The following is a 17291-nucleotide window of genomic DNA, read 5'->3' as shown; positions in this document are numbered from 1 at the left end:
TCTGTATGTCCTGGAACTCGAACAGTTCTGTTGCCAGGTAAAATTTTTGGTGGGTGTTTTTACAGCTGTCTCTGGAATAAGTACATTTACTACATAGGGAAACATAGTCTGTCTTGAGTATTAAAAAACTCTTAAGCTATCTTAACCTTTTGGAGTTTGTTGGAAATACAGAAAAATATATTTTATTAGATTATATATTCATGCTTCAATTTTTTGGCGTCAGGTTGTATCTTTTTCATTTTTGTGTTCAAGAATTTCACTTGAACTTATTTCTCTGATGACCTGTCTGCTTCAGGGGGGAAATCTATGCTAGATTCTAGAAACTAAAGGAGGGGCAGGAAGACTGAAGAAGGCTCTTCTGCGTCAGTTTGTGTTCTACATCTAGGAAGGCTTGCTTTATCCTCTCTGTGAAGCAAGATTTGATTATTCAGATGGGCTTTTGTGAAATCATGGATTTCAGTTGGGCCAGATTTAATTCTCAGCTTTCTTTTGTAAGTCTTTGAATAATTACAAAAATAAAAATAAATGGGAATTATGAAATTATGTTTGTCAGAGATAGCCTTAATATTTTCATGCTTCTTTTTGCTTTCAAGTTAAGTTTTGAAGGAGGAATAATAGGGATCTATTTTAAACATTAACTTTTTTTTTGTCTGTGCCACATGGTGAGGCTTGTGGGATCTTAGTTCCCAACCAGGGATTGAACCCTGGCCCTTGGCAGTGAAAGTTCAGAGCCCTAATCATAGGACTGCTGGGGAATTCCCATAAATATTTAACTTTTAAGAGACAAACTTCTTGGTTGGCTAGACTGTCCTTTAACGCAATTTCACAAGGATAGTGATGTCTCTTAGTAGTGTTATAATTAAATTCCAAGAAAGTGGGGACATTTGAATCACTAATATTTATCAGTGATTGGCTTGAATTCCCATTTATGAAGTGATTGACAGTCTCTTTGACCTAAAATAATGTTCCTTTCCCCCCTTTAGTCTAAAGCACTTAGAGTCTCTACACCACTTACCGGTGTGAGGTACATTAAGGACAGCAGCCCTTGTGTGACTCCAGTTTCCACAGCGACACATAGTGTGAGTCGCCTTCACACCATGCTCACGGGCCTCAGGAGTGCGCCAAGTGAGAAACTGGAACAGACCCTAAGGTTAGTCTGAGCCCTTCTCGCCTTCTAAGATTTGGTTGTTGACTTTCTTCCAATTTTTTATTTTAATATTTTGCCATTTGTTCCTTAATTCACCCATTGATAATTTTATATCAATGTTATGCTCAGTTCTATTGTTAGTTCTTAGAGGACATAAAAGGTATGAATAGAAAATTATCCTTTTTTTCTCAGTATCTTAGTCCATTTGGGCTGCTATAACAGAATATGGTAGACTGAGTATTGGTGGCTTAGAAACAACAGAAATTAATTTCTAACAGTTTTAAAGGCTGGAAGTCCAGGATCAAGGTGCTATAACAGTCAGTGTCTGGTGAGGACTGCTTCCTGTTTTTGCTGTGTCCTCATGTAGCAGAATTAGGTTTTCTTTATAGGGGCTCTAATCCCATTCATGAGGACCGACCCCCGCATGACCTTGTCACCTCCCAAATGCCCCACCTCTGTACATTGTCACCTTGGGCATTAGATTTCAATACATGAAATTGAGGTGGGAGTAGGGAGGGGAGCAACTGCAAACGTTCAGTTCATAGCTGTCAGATTTTTTAAACATAGTTCAGGAGACAGTAACTAATAACACTTGATACTGTAGAATAAAACACTAAACTATATCAGTTATTCTAAAGATTTCAAGGAAAGAGGGATCAGTAAAGATGGGCATCTGTCAAAAGGACTTCAGAATGGGATTCTGAGCAAATTTCTGAAGGGTGGGTCACATTTGAAGATAGCCAGTTAGATTCACAGCCAATGTAAAACCACTGTAACTTTTCTGAGTTCTATAAAACACCCTAGCCTGAAAAGGAAGTCAGCTGCCTTTTGTTCCTTTGATCTGTCTGATACTAGTAAGAATATCAGGGAACTTTAGTGAAAAACACAATAGACTGAATTTCATTACCTGTGCATAATTTTTAGCAAATTTATTTGACAAAATTACCTCCAAGACTGCTCCTATTCCTAAACATTTATGATTTAATGACATAGACCCTTTGGGAGACCATTTAATTTCTGGCAGTATAGTATAAGAAAGCCCTGTATAAGCATACAGTAATTTCCCACTCATAGCCACACATATTAAATACCAAGACTGATCAGTTTTCCTGTACATTTTTATGAAGTCTACCTTATTCATAAACTCGATTGTGATTGACACCCAGTAGGCTTTTTCTATATGACCTCTTCCTAAGTCATATTGCTCAGATGAATCTTTTTTACCTAGAATTCAGAAGCATTTTATAAATACATTTTGGAAGGCTGTCAACCTGTGTGTCTTCCAGATCTCCTTGCTGTCTCTAACTAGGTGTAACAGCTTCTTTACTTTACAATACCATTAGTGGGGTTAAATATTGCCAGTGGATACTAAGTAGAACCAAAGAGTCCTGTTTTTGTAACCTCTGTGTGTATTCATAAATAAAATTCTGTTTACATATGATACTCAGTAGCCATTAGTATCAGGACTATAATTGATTTTTATTTCCTTTGTAATTTTCTAAACTTGCTGCATTTCTACAATGAATATATATGTTTATGATCAAGATAAAAACATAGTTATTACAAAAGCCCACATGGTGATCATTTATATTATGCTTCTGAATTGAACATATAGTGCCTTTCAAGTAAAACTAGAAAAATCAATGAAATAAACTTCATTTTGGAGGAAAAAATGTAGAATGCCAGTAATGATTTATATGACTTTGTTGTAGTGTAGATTATATAACCCTTCATTCTATTTTCTTCCGCGAGTCCTTAATAAGAAAGAGTTGTGCTGCTATCTGGGGAAAGAGTTGAGGGCAATTTGGTTTGTCAACAGTGATTACAGATGTGTAGGGTAGGTGGGGGCCAGTCAACATACATCAAATGGGCACCGGTCAGAGTTGTTCCATGGAATAAATATTTTTCATTCAAATGGTAATACTAACAAGCTTTGATAAGGAAGTATGGGATTGCTTGGATTAATTGGGATGTGTATAGTTTCTGCTCAAAGTATTTGATATTTACAGGTTAAAATTACTCTGAAATTCCAGAGTTGTAAACAGTTTATCACTTTGTGACTTGGCGAGACCCTTAAATCAGATAATTTCTTCTTCTTTTTTTAGATCGTGTTCCAGAGATCCAACCCAGGCTATTGCCAACAGATTGAAAGAAATGTATGAGATATATTCTCAGCATTCCCAGTCAGAGGAGGATAGCAGTAATTGTGCTAAAGGTAAGGCTTAATATTATCCATATTGTTCTCATTTTTGAAATTTAACTATTAATATTTGGATTTCTTTCTTGCAAACCAAGTCAGAAATTGACTGTAGTCTGAGGGCCACAATACGGATATCCAACTTTTCTATCAACCAACTGATTTCTGGGCTAATCTCAATAAGAGAGAAATTTTAGATTGATAATCTTTATTATGTTGGACCTCTGGCACTTAAAATCTTTAGTTTTCATTTATAGACTGGATATTAAGTATAGATAGTGATTCCTCATAATATTAAGAACAAGGACAGGAGGAAGATATAGCTGTTACCTGCCTAGGCTTGTTCTTGGAGTTGTTTGATGTCATGAAGTATAAGTACCAAATAGGAGTGCAGTAGTAAGCCAATTACATACCTCTTAGCATAGAGCTGCTCTATTCGGAATTTAAAAAAAGAAAAAAAGTGTGATCTTGATGGAGTGCTCTTACGGTTTTTATGTACAAATTTTATTTCCAATTTTAGAAAAATTTCAGTGTTGCCATGAAGAAAGTGTTAAGGAATCTTAGGGACGGTTGAAATAGTAGCTCTGGGAAGTACATACATATATATGAAGTGTTGGGGTTGGTTTTTAAATTGTATTCTGTGGGCAGGGGATGGGATAGACCCTTATTTTCCACAGTACTTATGTTCTTTGCATGTGATTTTTGTGTTTTTTTATTATTTATTCAGATATTGCCAGCAAACATTTTCGTTTTGCAGAGATGCTTTACTATAAAGTATTAGAATCTGTTATTGAGCAGGAACAAAAAAGACTGGGAGACATGGATTTATCTGTGAGTAAATAACCAATGTACTGAGCAGCACAATAAAATGTAGTTCCCTTTCAGCCCAACTCACCAAGAAAACAGCCATTACTGAAAAAATAATATATGACTTTGCGGGAATAAGATTGTCATCTGAGGAAATTTGTGTTCTGAGCCTCTCATCTCCAGTTGCCCCTTAGTGTTTCCCACTGCAGCAGGCTGTGTGTTATCACTTAGCGTTTCGGTGGGTAATAAGACTCTGTAGTCAAGGTTAGCACATTCAGACTTAACCTTAATTGAGGTTTTTAAATAACATGGAGTTTTAATTCAAGCCTTGAATAGAATAAATTGAGTATTGACTATATAGGAATTTAACGTAAATATTCAACCATTGATCTTTGATTAAGGTAATTTTTCTAGATTGGAAGTAATTGTTACTTTTAATGACCTCAATAAAAATAATTTAAAAATAAATTAACTTTAACATTTTAATGAAAACTGTAAAATTGACAAATAATGGTTCTGACTCCTTATGACTATCTGCTGCTGCTGCTGCTAAGTCACTTCAGTCGTGTCCGACTCTGTGTGACCCCATAGACGGAAGCCCACCAGGCTCCCCCTTCCCTGGGATTCTCCAGGCAAGAACACTGGAGTGGGTTGCCATTTCCTTCTCCAATGTGTGAAAGGGAAAAGTGAAAGTGAGGTCGCTCAGTCGTGTCCGACCCCTAGCGACCCCGTGGACTGCAGCCTACCAGGCTCCTCCATCCATGGGATTTTCTAGGCAAGAGTACTGGAGTGGCTTGCCATTGCCTTCTCCGTTATGACTATCTACACTGCTTTTATTCTGTATAAAAATATGGCTGTGTATACAATGGAATGTTAACCATAAAACAGAATGAAATTCTGCCATTTGCATGGTGCAGATGGACCTAGAGAATAGTAAGTGAAATAATGTCACTTACATATGTAATCTTAAAAATATGCAAAACAGAAACAGACCCACTGATACAGAAAACAAACTTGTGGTTACCAAAGAGGAGAGGGAAGTAGGAAATGATAAATTAGGACTATGGGATTAACTATACTAACTGCTATATACAAAATAGATAAGCAACAAGGATATACTGTATAGCACAGTAAATTATAGCCATTGTCTTATAATAACTTATTTCTAGAGTATAATCAGCAAAAATACTGAATCATTACACTGTACACCTGAAACTCATGTAACATTGTAAATCAACTGAACTTCAATAAAAATAGTATATGGTTGTAGAAATTTAAAAGGCTGTTTTAGGACAATTTTTCTTTTTTTAATTTTGAGACATACAGAAGAGTATAAAAATGTTCCTACATGTTGAAGCTTTGTTTTTTTTATAGGGCATTCTGGAACAAGATGCATTCCACAGATCACTCTTGGCGTGCTGCCTTGAGGTCGTCACTTTTTCTTATAAGCCTCCTGGGAATTTTCCATTTATTACTGAAATATTCGATGTGCCACTTTATCATTTTTACAAGGTATTTTTGAAAATCTGATACTGATGAGGAATTGTAGAAGAGAGTAGCATTTAGTCATCTAACATTTTAATCATCTTCCATTTTAATATGGAAGTACATTTCTTCTGTTTTTAATTACATATTTAATAATTTCCACTCTAAATGGGGAGCAAAGAAGAAATAGAGTCTTAAGAAATATATAAATTCTTTTAATGTGTATAGACCTATTTTGTATAAAAGTTTCATATGATTCCTCCATTTATCTGATGGTCTTTTAGAATACTTTCTTTTTATAAGGTAAGAAAGTTTATAAAAAGTAGCAAATTATTACTAGCTAATCATGATAGCAACCTTCTTTTTAATTTTATGAAAATTAAATGAAAGTGTATTTCAGAAAAGAACTTTTCACATGTTATGTAGAGGCATACAGTTACAACACTGATTTGGTTTCCCTCTTGATATTGATTTAGTATATAAACTTATCTTAATTCTCATACACTAGTCAAAACTAATTTTTATAGTGGCATAGACTGTTCAGTTTTTAAATATCACATTTTAAGTCATGTTTCTTAATCTCAATAGACAGAGCATGTTTTTTAATTTAAAGATTTTTGAAATGTATTACCATACAAAAGATTTTAGATGGTTCATACCTGCAGTTTAAATAATTATTTATTTCGGTAATAAAATGAAGAGCAGTTGTTTCAAAATAGTATTCTTTAACCTTATAATTTTTCATAAATTGACTTCTGTTTCTATAAATATGTAAAAAATATTGAAATATGTTTGCCCATTTTGCTTTTCCACTTGAATAATTTTCTTGTTAAAAGTTATTACTAAACAAACCAAGACATTTTTAAACATTTCAGGTGATAGAAGTATTCATTAGAGCAGAAGATGGCCTTTGTAGAGAGGTGGTAAAACACCTTAATCAGATTGAAGAACAAATCTTGGATCATTTAGCTTGGAAACCAGAGTCTCCACTCTGGGACAGAATTAGAGACAATGAAAACAGAGTTCCCACATGCGAAGAGGTTTGTGAAAGGATCTTAACATCTTTTATGACAAAAAGCATATCAACATCTATCCTATTCATAATTTTCTTTCACTGACCACAGTTAAACTTAGCATCTTGCTCATAAGTGTGGGAGGGTAACAGCTGGGTGTAATTTAGTACAGTCACCTCTGTATCTACGAGGAAACAAGAGTCAAATGATTAGTGACTGCCCCAAGGTGTTAGTGACAGAGTAAGAATTCAGTGTTCTGTCTTGATTTCCTGATCAAGTTTCTATACTTTAAAATGGTTGATTGTCTAATTCTCCAAATGAGTAATGAAGGTTAATTTGTATTGAGTATCCAGTTATTAGGTTTGAATTTTTTTTAAAGATTTACTTATTATTTTTTTGGCTGTGCTGGGTCTTCCTTGCTGCACTTGGGCTTTCTCTGGTTGCTGCAAGTAGGGGCTGCTCTCTAGTTGCAGTGTTCAGGCTTCTCATTGGGTGACTTCTCTTGTTGCAGAGCATGGGCTCTAGAGTGCATGGGCTTTAGTAATTGCTCGGGGGCATGTGGGATCTTCCTGGACCAGGGATCGAACTCATGTCCCCTGTATTGGCAGGCAGATTCCTATCCACTGCACCACCAAGAAAGTCCCAGAATTTTTTTTAACTTCAGTATGAAAGTGAAAAAGATAGGTGATTTTATTTAGGTGGAAAAACTGATGAGCCAAGATAATTTCCTTTTGCGTTAGATTATTATTTTATGGTGTTTAAAAAAAAATACTTTTTTGAATAATGGTATTTTGTGTAAACATTTCTTAATAGGTCATGCCACCTCAGAACCTGGAAAGAGCAGATGAAATTTGTATTGCTGGCTCCCCTCTGACTCCCAGAAGGGTGAGTGAAGTTCGTGCTGATACTGGAGGACTCGGAAGAAGTAAGTTTAAAATACTAGGGGAAGTATTTTGGGGATTTAAATTCCATCCAAAACTACAAGTGAGGTTAGTAGGGTATATATAGAAGAAAACAGTCCGTGCATTATAGTGTCACAGTTATAGTGTATCAGTTAAAGAGCACAGGAAAATGTATGATAAGTATCTTTTAAAATAAATAGAATGCTATATATTAATGTGATTCCTATTTTTTAAGTATATTTTTTCCTATAAACACACAAAATGGCTGAAATGGAAAAACCAAACCGTAAATGATTATTGTTGGGTAATAGAATTCCAGGTGATTTCTATAAAGTTTTTAAGATGAATATGTATTACTTTTAAAATCAGAAGAAGCAGAAAAAGGTTTCTTAAAGATGGAGTCTATGATGTAATTAATTAGGTATAGGTGAACCAGTGAGTTGAGAGGACTGAATGGCCTGAGTGTGTTCAGGTTTTTTAGTTTTTTGACCATGCCTTGCTGCTTGTGGATCTTAGTTCCCTGACCAACGATTGACCCCAGCAGTGAAATCTCCAAGTCCCAACCATGGATCACAGGGAATTCCCAGGTGTGTTTAGCTTTGACTCTTGTCAGTTGAGCAGTGCTGCCTACCCTGGTTAACGTAACAGCATTGCTGGCCCTGAGGTACAGCAAAGGGAAGTTTTGCTGTTCATCTGGTTACAGTTTAGACAGCTCTTTATAACAATTGCCAAGTGCAACACATACTTCAGATAAAACTACTTTTTTAAAAGCAATTCTGTAAATCCAGAGAGTTCTAAATCATTAGATGCCATTAGATACTATTTCTAGATCAACTTTTTAATGTCATTGATAAGCACTGGCTATAGAAGATCAGTTTTAAAATCAGAAATCACTCTATATCAGTGCATAGTCAATGAATATGAATGATCAATATGAAAATTTCCTCCTTTTTTAAAGAGGAGACATAATGGCTTAACTTTTTCTGCTTGTTTTCCACTTTAAACTTCATTTTTTGTACTTATCACTTTTCCATTTTCATGAGGTCTTTTAATATTTTACAAGATAATGATCATAATTTGAAACACTAAAAAAACTGTATTGAAGTATAGTTGATTTATAATATTGTGTTAATTTCTGCTATCTAGCAAAGTGACTCAGTTATACATGTATATAATTCTTTTTTCAAATTCTTTTCTATTATAGTTTAGCACAGGATATTGAATATAGTTCCCTGTGCCATACAATAGAACTTTTTTTGTTTATCCAGAGATAATGATCATAATTAATGTGTTCTTAACTCTGCAGCTTTGTTCCAAAGGTAAATCTAGTAAATTTATTTCCTTCTGTATCATCAAGAAATTGAAATGTTAAGCCACAGTCTGTCAGAACTACTCCTATCAATCCTCTTATGACCTCTCTACATATATTTTAATACTTAAAACCCACTCATGTGCAGTTTTTACAGCTGGACATGGAAAAGAGAAAGGGATGCTTCTCAAAAATTCAGATTGGTGTGGATTCAAACTTAACAATAGACGAAGCTACAGCGGTTAACAGAGTTTCTGTTTAGGGTGTTGAAAGAGTTTCGGGGAAAGATGGTGGTGATAGTGGTGGTCTGCACAGTAAGTGAAAGTCACTTAGTCGTGTCCAACTCTTTGTGACCCTGTAGACTATACAGTTCATGTGATTCTCCAGGTCAGAATACTGGAGTGGGCAGATGTTCCCTTCTCCAGGGGATCTTCCCAACCCAGGGATCGAACCAAGGTCTCCCGCATTGTGGGCGGATTCTCTACCAGCTGAGCCACTAGGGAAGTCTAAGAGTCCTGGAGTTGGTAGCCTATCCCTTCCCCAGTGAATCTTCCCAACCCAGGAATCGAACGGGGGTCTCCTGCATTGCAGGCAGGTTCTTTACAAGCTGAGCTACCAGTGGAACCCTCTGTGAATGTGATACAACATGCCAAATTATATGTATTTTATCACAACTTAAAAAAAAATAGTGATGTAATATACCCCAAACTATTGAATTGTACAATCTAAGTGGGTGAAATATAGGTGAATCATATCTCAGGTTGTTTAAAGAATAGTAAACTAAGCTTAATTGAATCTAAAACATGCATGTCCATTCTTACTGACATTATTGTATTTTAGTAACTTTCTACGTGTAAAAAATGACGATGAAAATGCATAAAATGGAGAGTAAATGCCCCAAATGTTACCATAGTAATTTCAAGTCCATCAAATCTTCATATCAAGTAGTAGCTTTACAGTGAAATCGTGTTATCTGAGTATTAGGTAGAAACTGAATACGGTAGAAAAATAGTTATTCAAAATCCCCCTAAATCATCAAGACCTCATGGTAGTGGAGGGAAAAGTCTAGTTTGATTTAGCAGAAGATGTAGTGAAAAAAGCAACTGTGTGAGACAAATAGAGAAAAATCCTTCCTTTAAATTTTTCTCTTAATAGTATTCAGTTGAATTTTCATTCATTGAATTTAGCTATGATGTGACTCCTGTAATTTTTGTTTTTCAGTTATAACGTATTTCAAACACTTATTTGTGAACATAATATCTTGGATGGAAGTCAGATCTGTCTCCTTGAGTTAAATGGTTCGATCTTTTCTTTTTTCTCACCCTAGGCATATCATCTCCAACCACACTGTATGATAGGTATAGCTCCCCAACAGCCAGTTCTACCAGAAGGCGACTATTTGTGGAGAATGACAGCCCCACTGATGGAGGGACTCCAGGGCGCATTCCCCCGCAGCCTCTAGTCAATGCTGTCCCTGTGCAGAATGTATCCGGGGAGGCTGTATCTGTCACACCAGTTCCTGGACAGACCTTGGTCACCATGGCAACAGCTACCGTCACAGCCAACAATGGACAAACAGTGACCATTCCTGTACAAGGTAAGGAAGGCAGAGTTGGATATTGAGTTCTTTCTCTGGCATTTATTACTTGAGATTTGGCTGGGATGATGATACAAGACAAGCGCGGACTGGGAAAGGGGTTTGGAGGGGAAAAATGGGAAACCTCTGACTGGAGAATCTGGTATTATCAACATTTTCTTTGTGCTTTTTTTTTTTTTTCTTTGAAACAAACTTTAGGTATTGCCAATGAGAATGGAGGAATAACGTTCTTCCCAGTCCAGGTCAATGTTGGGGGGCAGGCGCAAGCTGTGACCGGCTCCATCCAGCCCCTCAGTGCTCAGGCCCTGACTGGAAGCTTAAGTTCGCAACAGGTGACAGGAACAACCTTGCAAGTCCCTGGTCAGGTGGCCATCCAACAGATTTCCCCTGGTGGACCACAGCAGAAACCAGGCCTGCCTTTAACCAGCAGCAGTATCAGACCCAGGAAGACCAGCTCTTTATCGCTTTTCTTTAGGAAGGTAATTTTTCACATACCCTCACCAGGTCTAGAACTTGGGAAATACAAGGGTTAGATCAAGTTTGAGATATTATATTTTTGTTTATCTACTAGGTTTATCACTTAGCAGGTGTCCGCCTTCGGGATCTTTGTGCTAAATTGGATATTTCAGATGAACTGAGGAAAAAAATCTGGACCTGCTTTGAATTCTCCATAATTCAGTGTCCTGAACTTATGATGGACAGACATCTGGACCAGCTGTTAATGTGTGCCATTTATGTGATGGCAAAGGTGAGTACCATTAAGAATATAAAAGGAAAAAGATGCTACTTCCTTGCTCTTAGAACACTTTTAACAGCTTTGCTAAGGTAAAATTCACATACTGAATAATTCACCCATTTAAAATATACAGCTCAGTGGATTTTAGTATATTCATAGATATGTGTGACAAGTACCACAGTCAGTTTTAGAATATGATATTCCATTATATGAATATATTTTGTTTATCCATTCATCAGTTGATGGACATTTAGATTATTTTTACTTTAGGGCTGTTATAAATAGTGCTGCTAATGAACATGTGTATACAAGTTTCTGCATAGACATTTTTTCATTTCTCTTCTGTATATACCCTTGGAGCATATCTCTGGGTCATGTGGTAAACTCCATTTTTAACTGCTTGAGGAACTGCCAGACTGTTTTCCAAAGGCACTGCACCATTTTACAGTTCCACAGATAGTATATGAAGGTCCTTATTTCTCCACATTCTCATTAACACTCATTATCTGACTTTGTTTTTTAAAATAATTTATTGAGCTGAAACTCACATAACATTATGCATTTTAAAACAAGTGGTCCAAGTTTTAAAATCGGTAACTTTTTTCTTCTTTTTCAAGGTTTGGCTAGTCTAAATTGCTTGACATTCTTGATGAATTTTAGAATCAACTTGTCTATTCTTCTTCTTATAAAGTCATTTGGGGTTCAGATAGAGATTATGTTGAATCTATAGATTAGGTTGAGGAGTATTGTTATCTTAACCATATTTTACCTTCTGATTAATGAACATTTTGGGCCTATGCTTTTCTTTGTGGGTAGTTTATTGCTGAATGATTTTTTCCTGGTTACACGTCTATTCAGATTGTCTATTCCTTCTAGAATCAGTTTTGATAGTGTGTATCTTCCAAGGAATTTGTTTTCTCCGGGCTTTCTAATTTGTTGGCACAACATTGTTTATAATATTCCTTTTAGTCCTTTTTATTCTTTGTCAGTAGTAATTTGACGGTCTTCTTTAAAAATTTTGGTCAGTCTAGCTTATGTTTTATTAATTTTGTCAAAGAACCACTTTCTGGTTTATTATTATATGCTCTAATATTTATTATTTCCTTCTTTCTGCTTGCTTTTGTTCTTTTTGTTTTTTCAAGCTTTCTTGAGGCTTACTTTTGTTCTTTTTGTTTACCTGGCTCTGCCACACGGCTTGTGGGATCTTAGTTCTCTGATCAGTGATTGAACCCAGGCGTTTGGCAGTGAAAGTGCCAAGTCCCAACCACTGAGCCACCAGGGAATTCCCTAGGCTGTGTTTGCTCTTTTTTTTTTAGTGTCTTAAGATGGATGGTTAGGTAATTTAATCTTTCCTTTTTTTTTTTTTTTTACTATGGGCATTAAGAGCTGTAGATTCCCCTCTAAGCACTGCTTTAGCTGTATCTCATAAATTAGGGTATGTTGTGTCTTTATTTCACTCATCTCAAAGCATTCTCTAATGTCTTTTGATTTACTGGTTGTCTAGGTGTGTTGTTTAATTTCCATGTATTTGTGAGTTTCTCAAATTTCTATTAATTTCTAGTTTCAATCCATTGTGGTTCCAAAACACACTTTGTATTAGTTACTTTAATCCTTTTAAATGTATTGAAGGTTTGTAGCCAAGCATATGGTCTATCCAGGACAATGTTCAGTGTGCACTTGGGAAGAATATATATTCTGTTGTTGGGTGTTACATCTGTTACATCCCTAGATGTAAGGTTTTTTGGTGTTGTGTTTATTCTTTCTTAATAGTGTTAAAGTCTGTTTCTGTGTTGATCTTCTGTCTAGTTGATCAATCCATTATTGCCAGTGGGGTATTGAACTCTAAATATTATTGAATTGTCTATTTCTCCATTAATTTCTGTCAGTTGTTACTTCATGTATTTTGGTGCTCTTATTAGGTGTATGTATGTTTTTAATTGTTAGATCTTTCTAATGAATTGACCGCTCATTATGAAATGTCCCTCTTTACCTCGAGTAACTTTTTTGTTTTAAAGTCTATTTTATAGTGTGATCTTTGCATAGACACTCAGCTTTCTTGAGTTGCTGTTTGCATGATATGTCTTCTTTCCATCCTTTTAAATCTGTTTGCTTTAACCTAAAGTGTGTTTTTTTATATGTGGAGTATATAGTTGGATCTCTTTTTTAATCTAATGTGACAATTTCTTCGATTGTTAATACATTGACATTTAACATTGTTGTAACTGGATTTGTGTCTGACATTTTACTTTTTGTTTTTTATGTCTCTTGTCTTTTAGATCCTCTCCTTCACTGCTTTCATTTTCATGTGCATTCAATAAATACTTTCTAATATGACATTTTAATTTCAGTATTGAGTTTTAAACTTTTTTTTACTAGTGGTTTCTTTAATATCTTTTTTTTTCTTTTTGCTCTATCTGCCTTTTTTTGGTCCCATATTTATTGAGATATAACATCACATTTCTTCACATATATATTTTGTTTTATACAATTAAAAAATCAATTGAGAAGAAATACACATTTTATATTCTTTCCAGTTACGTAATTATTTTTACCATTGCTCTTTGTTTTTTCATGTGCAGTTGAATTACTGTGTGGGGTCACTTTTAGCTTGAAGAACTTTCTTTAGTGTTTTCATGTAAGATAGTTCTGCTGGCAGCAAGTTTTCTGTCCTGTGTTTAGCTGAGACTATATTCATTTCACTTTCATTTATGAAAGATAATTTTGTTACATACTGGATTCTTAGATTTTACTTTGTACACTGTTTCATAGCTTCCATAGTTTCTAACGAGAAGTTCTCTGTTACGTTATTACAGTTTCCTAGGAAGCAAAAAGTTGCTTTTCTCTTGATGCTTTCAAGATTCTCCCTTTCTTTGGCTTTCAACTTTTTTACTATGTGTCTGGGTATGGAGCTCTTTGCATTTGTCCTACTTGGAAATTGTTAAAATTTGTGGACATATTTCAGACTTAAATTGAAGAAAGTAGGGAAAACCACTAGACCATTCAGGGTATGACCTAAATCAAATCCCTTACCAGTATACAGTGGAAGTGAGAAATAGATTCAAGGGATTAGATATGATAGAGTGCCTGATGAACTATGGATGGAGGTTTGTGACATTGTACAGGAGACAGAAATCAAGACCATCCCCAAGAAAGAGAAATGCAAAAAAGCAAAATGGCTGTCAAAGGAGGCCTTACAAATAGCTGTGAAGAGAAGCAAAAAGCAAAGGAGAAAAGGAAAGATTTGAATGCAGAGTTCCAAAGCATAGCAAGGAGAGATAAGAAAGCCTTATCAGTGATCAGTGCAAAGAAATAGAGGAAAACAATAGAATGGGAAAGACTAGAGATCTCTTCAAGAAAATTAGAGATACCAAGGGAACATTTCATGCAAAGATGGGCTCAATAAAGGACAGAAATGGTATGGACCTAACAGAAGCAGAAGATATTAAGAAGAGGTGGCAAGAATACACAGAAGAACTGTACAAAAAAGATCTTCATGACCCAGATAATCATGGTGGTATGATCACTCACCTAGAGCCAGAAGTTCTGGAATGCGAAGTCAAGTGGGCCTTGGAAAGCATCACTACAAACAAAGCTAGTGGAGGTCATGGAATTCCAGTTGAGCTATTTCAAATCCTAAAAGATGATGTTGTGAAAGTGCTGCACTCAATATGCCAGCAAATTTGGAAAACTCAGCATTGGCCACAGGACTGGAAAAGGTCAGTCTTCTTTCCAATCCCAAAGAAAGGCAAGGCCAAAGAATGCTCAAACTACCACACAATTGCACTCATCTCACACGCTAGTAAAGTAATGGTCAAAAGTCTCCAAGCCAGACTTCAACAGTACGTGAACCCTGAACTTCCAGATGTTCAAACTGGTTTTAGAAAAGGCAGAGGCACCAGAGATCAAATTGCCAACATCCGTTGGATCATCAAAAAAGCAAGAGCGTTCTAGAAAAACATCTATTTCTGCTTTATTGACTATGCCAAAGCCTTTAACTGTGTGGATCACCACAAACTGGAAAATTCTGAACGAGATGGGAATACCAGACCACCTGACCTGTCTCCTGAGAAATCTGTATGCAGGTCAGGAAGCAACAGTTAGAACTGGACAGGGAACAACAGACTGGTTCCAAATAAGGAGTACGTCAAGGCTGTATATTGTCACCCTGTTTATTGAACTTATATGCAGAGTACATCATGAGAAACGCTGAGCTGGATGAAGTGCAAGCTGGAATCAAGACTGCCGGGAGAAATGTCACTAACCTCAGATATGCAGATGACACCACCCTTATGGCAGAAAGTGAAGAGGAACTCAAAAGCCTCTTGAGGAAGTGAAAGAGGAGAGTGAAAAAGTTGGCTTAAAACTCGACATTCAGAAAACTAAGATCATGGCATCCAGTCCCATCAGTTCATGGGAAATAGATGGGGAAATAGTGGAAACAGTGGCAGACTTTATTTTTTGGTCTCCAAAATCACTGCAGATGGTGACTGTAGCCATGAAATTAAAAGGCGCTTACTCCTTGGAAGGAAAGTTATGACCAACCTAGACAGCATATTAAAAAGCAGAGACATTACTTTGCCAACAAAGATCCATCTAGTCAAGGCAATGGTTTTTCTGGTAGTCATGTATGGATGTGAGAGTTGGACTTTAAAGAAAGCTGAATGCCGAAGAATTGATGCTTTCGAACTGTGGTGTTGGAGGAGATTCTTGAGAGTCCCTTGGACTACAAGATCCAACCAGTCCATCCTAAAGGAAATCAGTCCTGAATATTCAATGTAAGGACTGATGCTGAAGCTGAAACTCCCAAAACTTTGACCACCTGATGCAAAGAACTGACTCATTTGAAAAGACCCTGATGCTGGGAAAGATTGAAGGTGGGAGAAGGGGACGACAAAGGATGAGATGGTTGGATGGTATCACTGACTCAATGGACATGAGTTTGAGTGAACTCCCGAAGTTGGTGATGGACAGGGAGGCCTGGCGAGCTGCAGTCCATGGGGTCGCAAAGAGTCAGACATGACTGAGCGAGTGAACTGAGACTAATGTTTTTAAAATAAATTTGGAAGGTTTCAGCCTTTGAACATTTCTTCCTGCTTCACTCCTTCTGGTACTCCCATTATGTGACCTTGATGTGCTTAATGGTATGCCCCATTTCTCTGAAGCACTTTTAATTTTTCTTAATTCTGTCCTCTGTTCTGTGAACAATTCCATCTCAGGTTTGTTAAAACTTTTCCTTTGCCAATTCAAATCTAGTTTTTCATTCCTCTAATGAATTTTCTGTCACTATGGTTGTTTATTCTAGGTCTTGATTCAGATACCACGTATTCCCTCTATTGTTACTGAATTAGTAGATTTACTTGAATATGTATTTCTTCATTTGTTGTATGCTTTTTAGAGACATTTCCAGAGACTTTAAATGGCTGTTTTTTAATGCGATTTTCACCAGTGTCGCTGGGGAGAAGGTTCGTGGAGCATCTCGTACTGTATTCTGCTAGAAGTCAAATTTACTCTCTGTGTGCCCTTACTCTCTGCCAGGTCACAAAAGAAGACAGGTCCTTCCAGAATATTATGCGTTGCTACAGGACTCAGCCGCAGGCTCGGAGCCAGGTAACTACATTTTCTCTTAGGGCTGAGGTTAAAGATGAAAATCTTTTTGATGCATATAAAAGAATTAACTACAGGTGATTCTGTAGCCTCTTCTCCAGGATAAAAACTAGGACTCTATTTTAATCTTATTTAGTTATTCACAGCCACACATCTTGATTAGTTTAAGTTCTCTTTCCCCCCAAAGTTAATGATGTAAAATATTTGATCCCTTTTTAATTGAGATAATTACAAGATAGATGTAAATTAGGAAGCTGCTGTTTGGATTCTATGTCATCTTGAAATCAGTCTGGTTTAGGACACACAGTGCTGCACATTTAACCAAAATAGCATTAAGTGAAATTTTAAAACCCATTTTACCTTTAATTCTATATACTTGTCTCAAAGAGATAGGTAGGTATGTAAGACTTAGAATGACTTGATTTTACAATTAGACGTTATTGCTGCTCTGTAGTACTGTAGGCAGCACTTGGAAGTTGAAGCCTGACAGGCCT

At 36.2% G+C, this 17291-nt stretch overlaps 1 protein-coding gene across 2 annotated transcripts in view; it reads left to right on the top strand.

The window, feature by feature from the left end:
* The window catches only part of RBL2 (RB transcriptional corepressor like 2), a 43584-nt gene that overhangs the window by 19686 nt on the left and 6607 nt on the right, over positions 1–17291 (top strand). For both annotated transcript variants that reach the window (XM_055412779.2, XM_055412782.2), the window contains 10 exons: positions 984–1150; positions 3253–3362; positions 4072–4175; positions 5526–5663; positions 6512–6676; positions 7463–7574; positions 10188–10457; positions 10656–10936; positions 11029–11205; positions 16729–16800. In XM_055412779.2, the coding sequence (XP_055268754.1) occupies positions 984–1150; positions 3253–3362; positions 4072–4175; positions 5526–5663; positions 6512–6676; positions 7463–7574; positions 10188–10457; positions 10656–10936; positions 11029–11205; positions 16729–16800 (1596 nt within the window). The remainder of the gene's footprint in view (positions 1–983; positions 1151–3252; positions 3363–4071; positions 4176–5525; positions 5664–6511; positions 6677–7462; positions 7575–10187; positions 10458–10655; positions 10937–11028; positions 11206–16728; positions 16801–17291) is intronic.

Source organism: Moschus berezovskii, chromosome 22 (genome assembly GCF_049115385.1).
Source record: "Moschus berezovskii isolate FMDL1 chromosome 22, NW_MosBer_1.0, whole genome shotgun sequence".
Lineage (NCBI taxonomy): Eukaryota > Metazoa > Chordata > Mammalia > Artiodactyla > Moschidae > Moschus > Moschus berezovskii.
The sequence above is the reverse complement of the archived record's forward strand: the minus strand, read 5'-3'. Positions and strand labels throughout refer to the sequence as shown.